Source organism: Callithrix jacchus, chromosome 15 (genome assembly GCF_049354715.1).
Source record: "Callithrix jacchus isolate 240 chromosome 15, calJac240_pri, whole genome shotgun sequence".
NCBI lineage: Eukaryota > Metazoa > Chordata > Mammalia > Primates > Cebidae > Callithrix > Callithrix jacchus.
Window position 1 is genome coordinate 41467709 of NC_133516.1, and position 17099 is coordinate 41484807.

The 17099-nt window shown below is 41.6% G+C and overlaps 1 protein-coding gene across 2 annotated transcripts in view; it reads right to left on the reverse strand.

The window, feature by feature from the left end:
* Positions 1-9515: 9515 nt before the first annotated feature.
* FHIT (fragile histidine triad diadenosine triphosphatase) overlaps positions 9516-17099 on the reverse strand; it is a 1534178-nt gene continuing 1526594 nt past the window's right edge. For both annotated transcript variants that reach the window (XM_078351368.1, XM_078351371.1), the window contains exon 8: positions 9516-10170. In XM_078351368.1, the coding sequence (XP_078207494.1) occupies positions 10136-10170 (35 nt within the window). In that variant the 3' untranslated portion in view covers positions 9516-10135. The remainder of the gene's footprint in view (positions 10171-17099) is intronic.

The following is a 17099-nucleotide window of genomic DNA, read 5'->3' on the forward strand; positions in this document are numbered from 1 at the left end:
ACCCACTACAGGTGAGCAAAGCCTAGCAGTTCTCCGTCTTGAGCAAGATAGGATGGTGATATGAATCAAGCATTATTACTAGCTAGGCATATTTACAGCCTGTCAACATTCCATCATGTGTAAGGAAGTCACCCATTCCCAAATCCATTAGCCATGTGGCCAGTGTGTCCCACAAATGGAGATGCAATAAAAATTTTTAGTAGGAAAATAAAAGCCAGATCCTGGGGTGTTTCAGAGAAGCCATAAGTGGTGTGAACCTTTGTGATGTGCCCTGCAGAGTCTTAGCCTGACCTTCCTATGGCAGACTAACAGTCTGTTTGTTGCTCAGAGTCTCTCAGCTACTGTTGACTTTTCTAGGTAAATTAATAGAAATGAAGTTGTTTCGTACCCTTGTTTGTCTAGACCCCAGACCAAAGTTTGGGATTCAAACCAGAGTTTTAGAGGCTATTCTTGTTTCTGAGGTTGCCTTAAGTCTGATTTGAAAAGGGGTAACATGCTATCTAGCCTGACCCCGAACCCCTACCAGGGAATGTAAGATGGATTGTAACATGCAATTTATGTTCTCATAATGGGGTATTTCTGTAAAAGATGTGATAATGTGGAAGAGTCTTAAGAGTGACCATGGATAGCCACTACAGGCAAGAAGTGACTAGAAGACCTCCTTGCTGGGCAGGAAAGTGCAACGGATACTCATAAATAAAGCCCTAACTCCCTGGGACAGAGCACCTGAGGAAAAAAAAAAAAAAGAAGGGGCTTTATGAGTTCTGCTGCAGCAGACTTAAACGTACCTGCCTAGCAGCCCTGAATGAACAATGGAGCTCACAGCTTAGCACTAGAGCCCCTATAAAGTACAGACTGTCTCCTCAAACAGCACCCTGACCCCTGTATATCCAAAGAGTCACCTCACAAAGGACTGGTCAGACTGACATTTGGCGGGCATCATTCAGGGACAAAGATAGCAGAAGAAGAAACTGGTAGCAACCCTCACAGTTCCATAGCCGCTACAGGAGTTCCCCAGGCAAGCAGGGCCTGGAGTGGACCTCAGCAGTCCTACAGCAGTGGGGCCAGACTGTTAGAAGGAAAACTAAGAAACAGAAATACTTCATCATCAACAATCTGGACGTCCACTCAGAGACCCAATCAGAAAATCAGCAACTACTCAGATGGCAGGTGGATAAATCCACAAAGATGGGAAGAAACCAGCGCACAAAGGAGGAAAACACCCGAAACCAGAACACCTCACCTCCTACAAAGGACAAAAATGCCTCACCAGCAAGGGAACAAAGCTGGACAGAGAATGAGAGTGATAAAATGACAGAATCAGACTTCAGAAGGTGGGTAATGAGAAACTTCGTGAGCTAAAAGAACATGTTCTAAATCAATGCAAATAAACTAAGAACCTTGAAAAAATATTTGAAAAAAGATTTGAGAAAATGATAACAAGAATGGACAACTTAGAGAGGAATATGAGTGAATCGATGGAGCTGAAAAACACAACACGAGAACTCGGTGAAGCATGCACAAGTTTCAACAGCCGAATTGACCAAGCAGAAGAAAAGATATCAGAAGTTGAAGATCAACTCAATGAAATAAAACAAGAAGCCAAGATTAGAGAAAAAAGCGCAAAAAGGAATGAACAAAGTCTCCAGGTAATGTGGGACTATGTGAAAAGACCTAATCTACGTTTGATAGGTGTGCCTGAATGTGACGAAGAGAATGAATCCAAGCTGGAAAATACTCTTCAGGATATTATCCAGGAAAATTTCCCCAACCTAGCAAGGCAAGCCAATATTCAAGTCCAGGAAATACAGAGAACACTACAAAGATATTCAGCAAGAAGAGCAACCCAAAGGCACATAATCATCAGATTCACCAGGGTTGAAATGAAAGAGAAAATGCTAAGGGCAGCCAGAGAGAAAGGTCGGGTCACCCACAAAGGGAAGCCCATCAGACTCACAGCAGATCTCTCGACAGAAACCCTACAAGCCGGAAGAGAGTGGGGGCCAATATTTAACATCCTTAAAGAAAAGAACTTCCAACCCAGAATTTCATATCCAGCTAAACTGAACTTCATAAGTGAAGGAAAAATAAAATCCTTTGCAAACAAGCAAGTACTCAGAGATTTTGTCACCACCAGGCCTGCTTTACAAGAGCTCCTGAAAGAGGCCCTACACATAGAAAGGAACAACCAGTACCAGTCATTCCAAAAACATACCAAATGCTAAAAAGCATCAACAAAATGAAGAATCTGCATCAATTAATGGGCAAAACAGGCAGCTAGCATCAAAATGGCAGTATCAAATTCACACATAACAATATTAACCCTAAGTGTAAATGGGCTAAATGCACCAATCGAGAGACACAGACAGGCAAATTGGATAAAAAGCCAAAACCCATCGCTGTGCTGTATCCAGGAAATCCATGTCATATGCGAGGATACACAAAGGCTCAAAATAAAGGGATAGAGGAAGATTTACCAAGCAAATGGAGAGCAAAAAAAAGCAGGAGTTGCAATTCTCGTCTCTGATCAAATAGACTTTAAAGCAACAAAGATCAAAAGAGACAAAGAAGGACATTACATAATGAAAAAAGGATCAATACAACAAGAAGAGCTAATGATTCTAAATATATATGGACCCAATACAGGAGCACCCAGATATATAAGGCAAGTTCTTAATGACTTACAAAGAGACCTAGACTCCCACACAATCATAGTGGGAGACTTTAACACTCTACTGTCAATATTACACAGATCAACCAGACAGAAAATTAACAAGGATATCCAGGGCTTGAACTGAGACCTGGAACAAGCAAACCTGATAGACATTTACAGAACTCTCCACCCCAAATCCACAGAATATACATTCTTCTCAGCACCACATCACACCTACTCTAAAATTGACCACATAATTGGAAGTAAAGCACTCCTCAGCAAATGCAAAACAATTGAAATCATAACAAACAGTCTCTCAGACCATATGCAATCAAGTTAGAACTCAGAATTCAGAAACCAACTCAGAACCGCACAGCTTCATGGAAACGAAACAACTGGCTCTTGAATGTTGATTGGATAAACAATGAAATGAAGGCAGAAATAAAGAAGTTCTTCAAAACCAATGAGAACAAAGACACAACATACCAGAATCTCTGGGACACATTTAAAGCAGTCTCTAGAGGAAAATATATAGCAATAAGTGCCCATATGAGAACAGTGGAGAGATCCAAAATTGACACCCTATTGTCAAAATTGAAAGAGCTAGAGAAGCAAGACCAAAAAAACTCATAATCTAGCAGACAAGAAATAACTAAGATCAGAGCAGAACTGAAGGTGATAGAGACACGAAAAACCCTTCAAAAAAATCAATAAATCCAAGAGATGGTTTTCTGAAAAGATCAACAAAATAGACCACTAGCCAGACTGATAAAAAAGAAAAGAGAGAACAACCAAATAGATGCAATAAAAAAATGATAAAGTGTTTTTTATTGCATCTATTTGGTTGTTCTCTCTTTTGAAAATCACCACAGATTTCTATTTGGAAATCACCACAGATCCCACAGAAATTCAAACCATCATCAGAGAATATTACAAATAACTCTATGCACATAAACTAGTAAACCTGGAAGAAATGGATAAATTCCTGGACACTTGTGTCCTCCCAAGCCTAAACCAGGAGGAAGCCGAAACTATGAATAGACCAATAACAAGGTCTGAAGTTGAGGCAGCAATTAAGAGCCTACCATACAAAAAAAGCCCAGGTCCAGATGGGTTCACAGCCGATTTCTACCAGACACACAAAGAGGAGCTGGTACCGTTCCTTCTAAAACTATTCCAAATAATCCAAAAAGAGGGAATACTTCCCAAATCATTTTGTGAGACCAACATCATCCTGATACCAAAACCCGGCAGAGACTCAACAAGAAAGGAAAACTTCAGGCCAATATCCATGATGAACATAGATGCAAAAATCTTCAATAAAATACTGGCAAGCCGAATGCAACAGCACATCAAAAAGCTTATCCATCATGATCAAGTAGGATTCATCCCAGGGATGCAAGGCTGGTTCAACATACGCAAGTCTATAAATGTAATTCACCACATAAACAGAACCAAAAACAAAAACCACATGATTATCTCAATTGAGGCAGAGAAGGCCTTTGACAAAATTCAACAGCGGTTTATGCTAAAAACCCTCAATAAACTCGGTATTAATGGAACATATCTCAAAATAATAAAAGCTATTTACGACAAACCAACAGCCAATATCATACTGAATGGGCCAAACTGGAAGCATTCCCTTTGAAATCTGGCACTAGACAAGGATGCCCTCTCTCACCACTCCTATTCAACATAGTACTGGAAGTTCTAGCCAGAGAAATCAGGCAAGAAAAAGAAATAAAGGTTATTCAAATAGGAAAGGAGGAAGCCAAATTGTCTCTATTTGCAGACGACATGATAGTATATCTAGAAGACCCCATCACCTCAGCCCAAAACCTCCTGAAACTGATAAGCAACTTCAGCAAAGTCTCAGGATATAAAATCAATGTGCAAAAATCACAAGCCTTCCTATACACCAATAACAGACTTAAAGAGAGCCAAATCAAGAACAAACTACCATTCACAATTGCTACGAAGAGAATAAAATACCTAGGAATACAACTTACAAGGAATGTAAGGGACCTCTTCAAGGAAAACTACAAACCACTGCTCAACGAAATAAGAGAGGACACAAACAGAAGGAAAAACATTCCATGTTCATGGTTAGGAAGAATCAATATCGTGAAAATGGCTATACTAACCAAAGTAATTTACAGAATCAAGGCTATCCCCATCAAGCTACCATTGACTTTCTTCACAGAACTGGAAAAAACCACCTTGAACTTCATATGAAACCAAAAGAGAGCCCGCATAGCCAACTCAATTCTAAGCAAAAAGAACACAGCGGGAGGCATCACACTACCAGACTTCAAACTATACTACAAGGCTACAGTAATCAAAACAGCATGGTACTGGTACCAAAAAAGGGATATAGACCAATGGAACAGAACAGAGGCATCGGAGGCAACACAACATATCTATAACCATACAGTCTTTGATAAATCTGACAAAAACAAGCAATGGGGAAAGGACTCCCTGTTTAATAAATGGTGTTGGGAAAACTGGCTAGCCATGTGCAGAAAGCAGAAACTGGACCCCTTCCTGACACCTTACACTAAAATTAACTCCAGATGGATTAAAGACTTAAACATAAGACCTGGCACCATAAAAAACCCTAGAAGAAAATCTAGGCAAAACCATTCAGGACATAGGAGTAGGCAAGGACTTCATGAACAAAACACCAAAAGCATTGGCAACAAAAGCCAAAATAGACAAATGGGACCTAATTAAACTCCACAGCTTCTGCGTGGTAAAAGAAACAGTCACTAGAGTGAATCAGCAACCAACAGAATGGGAAAAAATGTTTGCAGTTTACCCATCTGAAAAAGGGCTGATATCCAGAATCTACAAAGAACTCAAACAGATTTACAAGAAAAAAAAAAAAAAACAAGCCCATTCAAAAATGGGCAAAGGATATGAACAGACACTTTACAAAAGAACACATACATGAGGCCAACAAACATATGAAAAAATGCTCATCATCACTGGTCATTAGAGAGATGCAAATCAAAACTACATTGAGATACCATCTCATGCCAGTTAGAATGGCGATCATTAAAAAATCTGGAGACAGCAGATGCTGGAGAGGATGTGGAGAAAGAGGAACACTTTTACACTGCTGCTGGGATTGTAAATTAGTTCAACCTTTGTGGAAGACAGTGTGGCGATTCCTCAAGGACCTAGAAATAGAAATTCCATTTGACCCAGCAATCCCATTACTGGGTATATATCCAAAGGACTATAAATCGATCTACTATAAGAACACATGCACACGAATGTTCATTGCAGCACTGTTCACAATAGCAAAGACCTGGAACCAACCCAAATGCCCATTGACGATAGACTGGACTAGGAAAATGTGGCACATATACACCGTGGAATATTATGCAGCAATCAAAAATGATGAGTTCGTGTCCTTTGTAGGGACATGGATGAATCTGAACAGAAAATCAAACACCACATGTTCTCACTCATAGGCGGGTGATGAAAAATGAGAACACATGGACACAGGGAAGGGAGTAGTACACACTGGGGTCTACTGGGGGGAATATGGGAGGGACAGTTGCAGGGGGGGAGTTGGGGAGGGATAGCCTGGGGAGAAATGCCAAATGTGGGTGAAGGGGAGGAAGGCAGCAAAACACACTGCCACATGTGTACCTATGCAACTATCTTGCATGTTCCGCACATGTACCCCAAAACCTAAAATGCAATAAAAAATATATATATATAATTAGCCAGAAAAAAAAGAAATAATTATAATTTATTGTTTATAATTATAAACAATAAATTAGAAAATCTAGAAGAAATTATTAAATTCCTAGACCCATATAATCTACCAAATTGATTAAAAAAAAAAAAAGAGTGACCACGGGGCTGAAACCAAGCTTTGCCACTTTCTAATTGCAGGATTTGGGTCTCAGTTTCCTTTCCATAAGGTAATTCAGTGAGATGCTATGGAAGGATGCGGTAGGACATGTGAGGTGACTGTTCACACCAACAGGAGGAGGAAGAGCAGCTGTCATGCTGGGCTAGGGGCCAGAAGACCTAGACTATACTTTGGCCCCCAGAAAACTTGTTCTGGGTCTCTAGAGGCTACTTCTCTCTGTACTTTTTCTTCATTTTCAAAATGAGAGGCTGGAACCAGGCAACTCTGTGTATCTGGTGACTGGTGACTCCGGTACTCTGTATATTCATCCTGCGTGAAAACTTTAAAAGTTTCCGAATCTAGGATGTTTTACAGAGGGATGGGATGGTGGTGGAGCACAGGTTTTAGAATCTATCAGATCTAAGTTTAAGTTCAGGCGTCACTCTTTTTAGCAATGTGAAATGGAGTGATGATGCCTTCTCATAAGGCTGATGTGGGGGTAAAAATTAAGTTAATAATGGCAAAAAGCTTAGTTGAAGATGCTTGTATTCATTTCCAATGGCTGACATAAATTACCACATACGTAGTGGCTTAAAACAACACACATTTATCACCTCACAGTTCTGTAGGTTAGAAGTCTGACAGGGGCCTCACTGAGCAGAACGAAAGTGTTGGCAGGGCTGCATTCCCATTTGGAAGCTGTTATGAGCTGACTTCTGTTCCTCACAGTTCATATATTGAAGTCCTAACCCCCAGTACCACTGAATATGGCTGTATTTGGAGATAGTATCTTTATGGGGTAATTAAGTTAAAAGGAGGCTATTAGGGTGGACCCCAATGCAATCTGACTGGCGCCTGTATAAGAATTAAAAACAGACACTCAGAGAGACACCAGGGGTGATCGTGCACAGAGGAAGACCACGTGAGGACACAGTGAGAAGGCAGCCATCTGCGAGCCGACAAGCAACCCTGCTGATGCTTTGCTGTGGGACTTCTGGCCTCCATTACTGGGAGTGAATGTTTCTGCTGTTTAAGCCACCACTGGTGGCATTTCTATTGGCAATGTTAGGAAACCAGTGTAGAACCTCTGGGAGGGAACAGTTTCCTTCCTTTCCAAGCCTCTGGAGGCCGCTTATATTCCTTGCTTTGTGGTCCTCTTGCTCCACTTTCAAAGCCACCAATAGAGAAGGTCCAGTTCTTCTCACAGAGCATCACCCTGGCCACTTCTTCAACCTCTTCCTCCCTTTAAAGGACCCTTGAGATTACACTGGGCCCACCTGGATCCTTTGGGCTCCTCTTCCCACTTTACTACTTTAGGATTGGCTGATTGGCAACTTCAATTTCATCTGTGACCATAATTCTCTCCTGCCATGTGACATTACATATGCATGGGTTGGGGGTTAGAATGTGGATATCTTTGTTTGGGATGGGGGAAGATTATTGTGCCTATCACAATGTGTAGTGAATTTTAGCTGGTATGTGGAATAGAATGTTTGTACTACTTTAGCTTCCTGGCTGCAACGCTGGGATGGAAATGAATACACAAAAAAATAAATTTCACTGAGTGGAGGCTGGGGAACTGTGCTTGTTCTACAGTTTGTCTTTGCTTCTTCCAATACAGCACAAGCTCCTGTTGGCACAGGCTTATGCTGGTGCACAGAACAAGTGATGTTCCAATGAGTTGAAGCTTCAGCATTTGGGTTTAGCTGATATTTCTAGCAAATTTTTGACCTTGCACTATTTATGTAGGGGTTTTCTGGTCTTCTTAGAATGGTAATTCAGGGCAAGATTAGTCATGCCATTTCTAAAGGATCTGCTGCCTTCCCCTTTAGAAAGGAAAGTTTCAGTGTTTGTGGGAGAACAAAGACTGTGTGGTTTCCACTGCATGTTTGGCCTCAATATGGTTAGAGAAACAGAAAGCTCACAGTGCAGAAATCCCATAGTCGTATCCTTCAAATGTATCTTTCAGGCATAAATGATAGAAACCTGATTAAAAGTAGCTTCAACTAAAATGAAAATTTATTAGTTTATGCAGCTTCAAAGTCTTGGCGTGGATCTAGCTCTGAACTGGCCAGATCCAGGATATTCCACAAAGTCCTAAGGATCAGGGGTCCCTATCCCCTTTTCCCTATTATTTGCCTTTCTCCACATTGGCCTCATTCCAAGGAAGGCCCTCTCAATACAGTGGGCCAGGCAAATAAGGGCTTAGATTAGGCTTATAGCCAGCATGCCACATGCAAAGAAACCTCTTCCTTCCCCAAAGTCCAAGTAGAAGTCGAAGGATGTCTTTCCTGGATCAGCTTAGGTCATGGGTCCATCCCCCAACCAATCACTCTAGCCAGAGAGACACAAGGCAATAATTGACCAGGCTAATATCAAGGCCACCCCAGAGCTGTAGGCACTGGAGGAGGCATCAGCTCCATCTCACACGCATGGACAGAAAATGAGTAGTTGTTCCTGAGGAAAATCAAGGTAATATTTCTAGAGAAGGGGGCAATGGATACATGGAATAGAAAAATAACCAATGTCTACACTCAAATGAGGTATTTGGCATTTTTAAAATGTTACTTTGGAAAATTAAGCTTTTTTTTTTTTTTTCTGAGATGGAGTCTTGCTCTGTTGCCCAGGCTGGAGTGCAGTGGCAAGAACTCGGCTCACTGCAACCTCTGCCTCCTAGGTTCAAGCAATTTTCCTGCCTCAGCCTCCTGAGTAGCTGGGATTTTAGGCTCTCACCACCATGCCTGGTTAATTTTTTTGTATTTTTAGTAGAGATGGAGTTTCACTATGTTGGTCAGGCTGGTCTCGACTCCTGACTTTGTGATTCTCCCACTTCAGCCTCCCGAAGTTCTGGGATTACAGGTGTGAGTCACTGCACCCAGCCTGGACCTTTGTGTTTAAATCTTCTGTCTTACTTGGGCACTAAACAGCCCCTACTGGATGCTAGACAGGTATGCCCAGGAATTTATGGATGACAAGATAAATGACACAGAGTCATTGATGGATATGAAATCATGTTTATTAATCACACAGGAAACGGGCAAAGGGTACCCTAGGAGGAGGGTTCAGGCTCTGTTCACAGTGAAGTAAGGGTAATGGGGAGGCAGGATCAGGGCTTCCAGTTTTACAGAGTTCAGGGGCTGGGGCTGGGCTGTGGGTTTCCATGCACAAGCTGGGGTCTGAATGGATAGCACTTCACTGAAAGCACAAAGAGACAGCGTATCTGGGCTTCCTCGATTACTTGCCCAGATTGTGGGCAGGTCGGAAAGGGGCTTAAGAGAATCAGGCTTGGAAGTTACTAGCAGTCAGACCCCAAACAGAGTCAAACCCTTGACACCTTTTTACTCCAGTTTAGGGAAAAAACCCATAGAAGCCAAGGGTTCAAACTCTTGCCTACCCTGAACAAGCCTTGCCTCTCAGCATTTGTTTCTGATTGGTGTTGAAAATGGATCCTGGGAGACATCCTCCAGGCTTCCTCCTGTTGACCAGTCTCATGATATATGCAGGAAACAGATATGTTTTGCACACATGGGTTTCAATTGGCAAGCAGTGGCAATACATCTTTTCTTCAGGGGAAAATTGTTATCACGGAGGCAGTGCAATAGATGTTGTTGAGTTCAGTGGCTGTGCATGAGGCACAGTGCTAGGGCTGCTGTTAAAATGAAGATAGATTAAGCATTATGTTCTTGTCCACAGGAGCAGGTGACATAGTGTATGGGATAAGGGCCTGACTTGTAAGAGAGGACATGTCATGAGTGGGTCCCAAAGGTCAAATACAAGAGGTACAGGAAGTGGACATAGATATTATTTCAAAGTGGACATAGATATTATTTCAAACTGAGAGGACATATTACTACCAGAGGATGCTTTACAAAGGTGATGTTTGAAATTAGTCTTGAAAAAATAGTGTATTAGTCTCTTTTATTTTATTTATTTATTTATTTTTGAGACAGAGTCTTGCTCTGTCGCCAGTCTGGAGTGCTGTGGTGCAATCTCGACTCACTGCAACCTCCGCCTCCTGGGTTCAAGTGATTCTTCTACCTCAGCCTCCCAAGTACCTGGGACAACAGGCACGTGCCACCATGCCCAGCTAATTTTTTTGTATTTTTAATAGAGAGGGGGTTTCACCATGTTGTCCAGGATGGTCTCGATCTCTTGACCTCATGATCCGCCCACCTCAGCCTCCCAAAGTGCTGGGATTACACGCGTGAGCCACCGTGCCTGGCCTATTAGTCCATTTTCATACTGCTACAAAGACCTTATCTGCAACTGGGTAATTTATAAAGAAAAAGAGGTTTCATAGACTCACAGTTCCACATGGCTGGGGAGGCCTCATAATCATGGTGGAAGGTGAAGGAGGAACAAGGGAACTGCTCTTTATAAAACCATCAGATCTCATGAAACTTATTCACTAGAAAGAGAACTGCATGGGGAAAACCCACCCCCATGATTCAACTGCCTCCCACCAGGTACCCTACAACACATGGGGATCATGGGAGCTACAGTTCAAGATGAGATTAGGATGAGGACACAGCCAAACCATATCAAACAGTAGTATATTTATGGTCAGGGACTGAATGCATAGACAAGGAAAGGCTAAATACAGTATCAGACGATGCCGAAAAGAAGAAATTACTGTTGTACTTCACAACTTGATTGAGTAACAGACATAAAGTGAAAGAGGCCAGATACAAAACATATACAGTATGATTCTGTTCCTATGACAGAATTCTGTTCCAAGAACAGGCAAAAGTAATCAGTGAAAATAAGCGTAAGACTAGTGATGACCTGATGGTAGAGGAGGGTATTGATGGGAGGAGTCTAAGGAGCTGTAAATGTTCTCGTCTTGATTTAAGTGGTGGTTGGAGGGGTCCAAAATGTAAACATTCATAAACTGTACCTTTAAAGATTTATCTATTTGCCACATATACATTTAACCTAAATGAAAGAAAAAGCGTAAAAAGGAATATGCATAATAGTAAAATTAATGTTTCCATGCATGGGGTAGGCTGAATCTTGGCTCCTAAGAGATGTCTGTGTCCACATCCCTGAAACCTGTAAATGTCTTCCCTTACATGACATAAGAGATGTTAGAGATTATGGCTGAGAATCTTGAAGTAAGAAGATTAGCCTGGATGATCCAGGTGTGCCTGATGCAATCACCACGGGCATCATAAGAGGGAGGCAGCAGAGTCAAAGGTGGAAGACAGAGATGGGATGACAGAAGCAGAGGTTGGAGTGATGTCCTTTGAAGATAGAAAAGGGAGCATCAGTCAAACAACAAAGGTGGCCTCTGAAAGCTGGAAAAGACAAGGAAACTGATTGTCTCCTAGAACCTCTAGAAGGAAAGATGGGCTGCCACCACCTTGACTTTAGCCCAGTGAAACTGATTGCAGACTTCTGACCTCCAAAGCTGAAAGATAATAAATTTGTGCAGTGTTACACCAACTTTGTGGCAATTTGTTACAACAGCCGTAGGAAACTAATATAGTGCATATGATTTGCCAAGGACAGAATTAAACCCTTATGATATGGTTAATCTCAATTCATCTTCCTAAGTGCCCTTTGACTGAAGCTATTACCATTATTCATCCTCCTTTTATAAAGCAGGAAACAGACAGATCAAGTGCCACCCGAAGCAAAGAAAATAGTGAAGCTATGATTTGGGTCCAGACTCTAGAACTCAAGGTCTTCATCACTCAGCTTGTCCCCACCAAGCAGAAAGGGCAGCTGGAGCACAGCCCCAGATAGCACGGTCTGGAGGAAACTGAAGTCCAGGCCGTGGCTTGTTCTGCTTGCAGAGCACTCCGCCTGGCCTTCTCCCAGGCCCGTGACTGTGAGGAAGTGGTGTGGACTGAGAGGTGCTGAAATCGCTTTCGTGACAGGAGACTTGCCTCAGTGCCCTGTTGAGCATTGAAATATTTCACTTGTGCCCATTGGGCATCACATTTCAAGAAGATGTGTTAGGTTCACTGAAATAAAACATAATTCTCTCCCTTGGATGTACTATACTGAGCTGCTGCTGTCGCTGTGTGTGTGTGTGCATATGTGCAAGGTGGTGTTAGTGAGAGTTATACCAAGCTGTTGGCTCTGTCTCTCCTATTCTTCGGGGCTTAGCAGACTCATCTTTATTTACCAAATGGTAGTCAGAAGGTTGTATAACTAACCTTCACAGTGAATTCCATCAACTAACACAAGACCCAGACCTGTGGCATTGGTTTTCTGAGCTCACCATTCAACTACTGGGAACAGGATGCTACTTGCCCAAATAACAGAAGGACATGCACATATTTCTCTAAACCTTTTGGGTGGTTCTCCCAGTGAGTGGCTCTGTTCTCTATTTTTCCTTTGGCTGCAGAAGCACACTAGTTAAAACTAAGGGCTTTGGAGACTCTCAGAAAGCCAGCTCTACTTTCTACAAGCTGGGTAACCTTGGCAGGTCACAGACCTTCAATACATATTGAATATCTGAAGGAAGATGCTTCATTATCCCAAACCCAGAATGTCAGATCTTTCAAGAACCTCAGAGATCATCTAGTCCAATTTCCACATTTTAAAGGTGGAGAAATTAGATCAAGAAAAGAGGCAAGTAGGCAAATGGCCAAGAGAGAACTGAGTGGCTAATCCAATTGTATGGATAACTGTCCTGTGTAAGGTTAGCTGATAATAGAAAAAAAAAGTAGTACCATCAGAAACATTTCTGGTAGACTATTAAGATCTATGAAATGGTAATCATTTGAACAACTATGGTTATTAGTCTTATTTGTAGACACAGTGTTCAATTATGCAGACCACTCTAGTGCATCAGTCCCAGGGAACTTTCTTAGCCATCAGTGCAGAGAGACAATTTTAAATGAATATAGACAGAATTTCCCCAGACTTACTCATAATACCCGGGAGGCCAATTACCTATGAAAAATCAGTTCACTACAAGAGGAAGCATGGGGGCTTTAAAGCACTTCTTATTGCATGGTAGTCAAATAATTGTTTGAAAAAATAATTTTACCGACTTGTATTCAGGGCTATCCAAAAGGCTATATACGAATCTCAAAAAAAGCAGAGGGTAGTTTTTGTCTTTGTCCTAGAGAACATCCCTACATAGCAAAATCAAGTACCCATTGTCCATGAACCCTTCCTGATTCTCACGAACTGGTTTTATGTATTTATTGGCAACAAGAAGAGAAGCAGACTTAAAATAACATTATAAAAAGACCACAACACATTGCACACACCTAATTCAATAACTGCGATGTACAGAAACTCTTCTGGAAACCTTAGAACTTAACCTATTAGGTCAAGTTTCAAACACCTGCCACTATTGAAGCAATAAACTATTTTTGCCCAAAATTATATTCTCTTTTTCCTTCCTTCCTTCCTTCCTTCCTTCCTTCCTTCCTTCCTTCCTTCCTTCCTTCCTTCCTTCCTTCCTTTTCTTTCTTTCTCTCTCCTTTCTTTTTATTTTTTTCTTTCTTTTCTTTCTTTTTTTCTTTTCTCTCTCTCTTTCTTTCTTTCTTTCACTGTGTTGTCCCTCATTTCTGCCATGACCTGTGAGTAAGTCAGGGCCCTCTGAGGAGTCTTACATAAAACCACTGCCTCTTGGGAGCTTGTCAAAGTCTAAAGAGGTTTGACCATAGCAAAAACTAAACAAGGCATCCTATCTAGAACTTGGGGAAATTTTTTCAAAGTTGTTCCCACAAAACTGACTCAAGTGGTGCAGAGGAGTGGGGAATGGGAGGGTGGGTTAGCCTTTCAGTTGGACAAGACGTACTCTGTTGACGAGAATGGCTCCAAAAGAAGTCCAGAAGGCAAAGCTCTGGATTTGCCTTTGTGTTTTGGTGTAAAGGGTTTTCAGCTACCTGGGCTCAAAGACTGCACTGATGACCTTTCCATGCCCATGCACTCAGCTGATGAAAAGCAATGCAGCAAGAGCAAGAAAATTAGGAGGAACCTTTTCTTCAGGCTTCAGCCTTTTCTTAGCCTAGAAAGAATTTCATTCAGTAGAGCTTAGCAAAGCGTCCATGAATGGGACCTCTGGGATGCCCCTTGAAATAGATTTAGATATGCACACATAGCCTGTCCTTTGGATAAGTCCACAAATAGATTTTAGAACCACCTTCACCATAAATATCATGTCTTTTTATACCCTTACATTCTCTGTCCATCAGCCTCTTTTTCTGGCATGCTGATTGCAAATCCTTAAGGTTTTCTTAGCAAGTGAAGAATGGTGGATAGGATGCTTCCCATTGCCCAGGAGCTTGTGTGCTTTATTGACATACACTTAGTCTGAAAGCATCAGTTGAGTTTTCAGTCCTGGGGAAAAGGCATGGGAATTCTTGTTATTCTAAGGACATTTTTAAAATTTAGTCTTGCAGTTGTTCTGTCCTTTAGGAAAAGTCTTGTGCTCAAAGTCTGCCTCCTACTTAATGTATGAAGGCAGCTGTGGGATAATGGAAAAGAATGCTATACTGCTGTTAGATTGTGAGCTTTTCACTTATTTATTTATTACATATTCTTACACAGAATTTGCTATATGCCGCTTTCCTAGGCCTGGGAATATAGAATAAATATGAGAGTCATCCAGAGTGTTGTGGAGGAGGTTCACTTTAGTGAACAGAGGAATCTTTTCAGAAGAGTTAGAATTTCAGCTGAGACCCAAGCCTTGAGAGAAAACCACCTAAGACAAGAATCAGGAACATTCCAGGCAGAGGAAATAGCCAATGTAAAGGTACTGGGGCAGGAAAGAGCTTATTGTATTTGAGACATAAAATGGAAAAGCAATAAAATAAAATGGAAATGTGGCAAGGAAAGAAGAAAATGAGGCTTACAGAAGTGGTGGGCGCTAGGTCCTAGAAATGCCTATATGGAATAGACGGGCATATGTGTTTAATTCAGTGTATAGTAGGAAAATCATTAAAAGGTTTGAAGTAAAAAAAATGATAAGCTCTAGCTGACACCTTTCAGTAAGAATCTGGCTAAGATGTAGAGAACAAATTTAAGAAAACAAGCATGAAAAGTGAGAGAAGGAGTGAAGAGGTTGCTACCAAGTCCAGCAAGAAATGCTGGTGGTTTGGCCCAGGGTGGTGATAGAGAAGCGGGAACAGGGAGATGGATGGAGAGAGAAAGGGACAGTCCCTGAATCTGGAGATATACAGGGTAGATGGTAGATTTGGTGTGGGAGGAATCCCTATATGTTAGCACAGTGGATGGGATAGGTACTCAAAAGTTTTCTTGGAAGTGAACTAAATTTGAAGTTTCAGTTGAATTTCAACTTTTGCCCTTTGTACACCTGTGGACAAATCCATAACCTCTCTCAGTGAAGGTTGAAGGGAATGTCAGATCTCCAAGTCCTTTGTAAGCAGGTGTCTTAGTCCATTTTCTGCTGCCATCACAGAATTGGATCATTTCTAAAGAACAGAAATTTATTTGGCCCATGGTTCTGAAGACTGGGAAGTTCAAGGGCATGGTACTGACATCTGGTGAGGGTTATCCCTTGGAGAAAGGGTAGAGGGTAGAAGGAGGCACAGGAGACAGAGAGGGAAGTAGGCCGAACTTACCCTTTTATGAAGATCCCACTCCCATGATAACGGCATTAACTTCATTCAAAATGACAGAGCTGTTGTGGCCTAATCACCTTTTAAATGTCCTACCTCTTAATATTATTTAGGTGGCAATTAAATTTCAATGTGAGTTTTGGCAAAAACAGTCAAGCCAGATCAATGGCCAACTGCCCAGATGGAGGGGTCATCATGAAGATGGACATTTCTGGAGATGTCAGTGTCCATATTGGTTTTACCAGGGGTTCTTAGTATTCACTGAGCAGGGCCTGGGCAGGTGACCAGGAAAACGTTGCCTTTTATTTCTGCCTCCACCCTGACTTTGAGCTGAACTCCCCATGGACCTTCACAGGGCAGAAAAGCACTAACTCTCCTTGACCTTCTGTGATTGACTCTGGATGAGTTTGTCCAGAAACTTGTCAGTTCAGATGCTCATTTGGCTGATGGACAAGAAGCTTGTGGGAACCAGGCTGCTACCACAGACCCATCTAAGGAAAATCAAAGAGCAGCCAGGGGGCTTTTAGAGGCTTATTCATCATAGAGAGCATTTGGGTATATGGTTAATTATATGCTTTATTACGGATGCTAATTTGTGCTGGAAGCTGATACAGTGTGTGTTAGCATTTAGCTTTAGCTAATGAAGTTGGGTTAAGCATTCAATATATCACTGAGCTCACAATTTCTCCGCTTGGCTAGAACAACATGGTGTGGAAAACTGAGGGGTGATGGTGTTGGGGAAGAGAAAACATTCACACAGTGAGTTTCTTCCCTGTAACTCTAGAATGTCTTCAATACTGCATTGTGCTTGCACCATTTTAATATGAGATAATTTTCAGTGGATAAAACCCTGGGCATGTGTTAAAAAAGAAGTATTGTTGTGATTACTTATTAGCATAATCAGAAAAAGCCCCTGTGTGGGCTCCAATGAGGCCAACTGGAGCCCTGTGGTTTCTTTTTTAAAAGTCCTCATATTTTAAGAAGAAGAAAAGGATGCTGGCATAAAAATGCATTCAGTGTGTTTCACTCA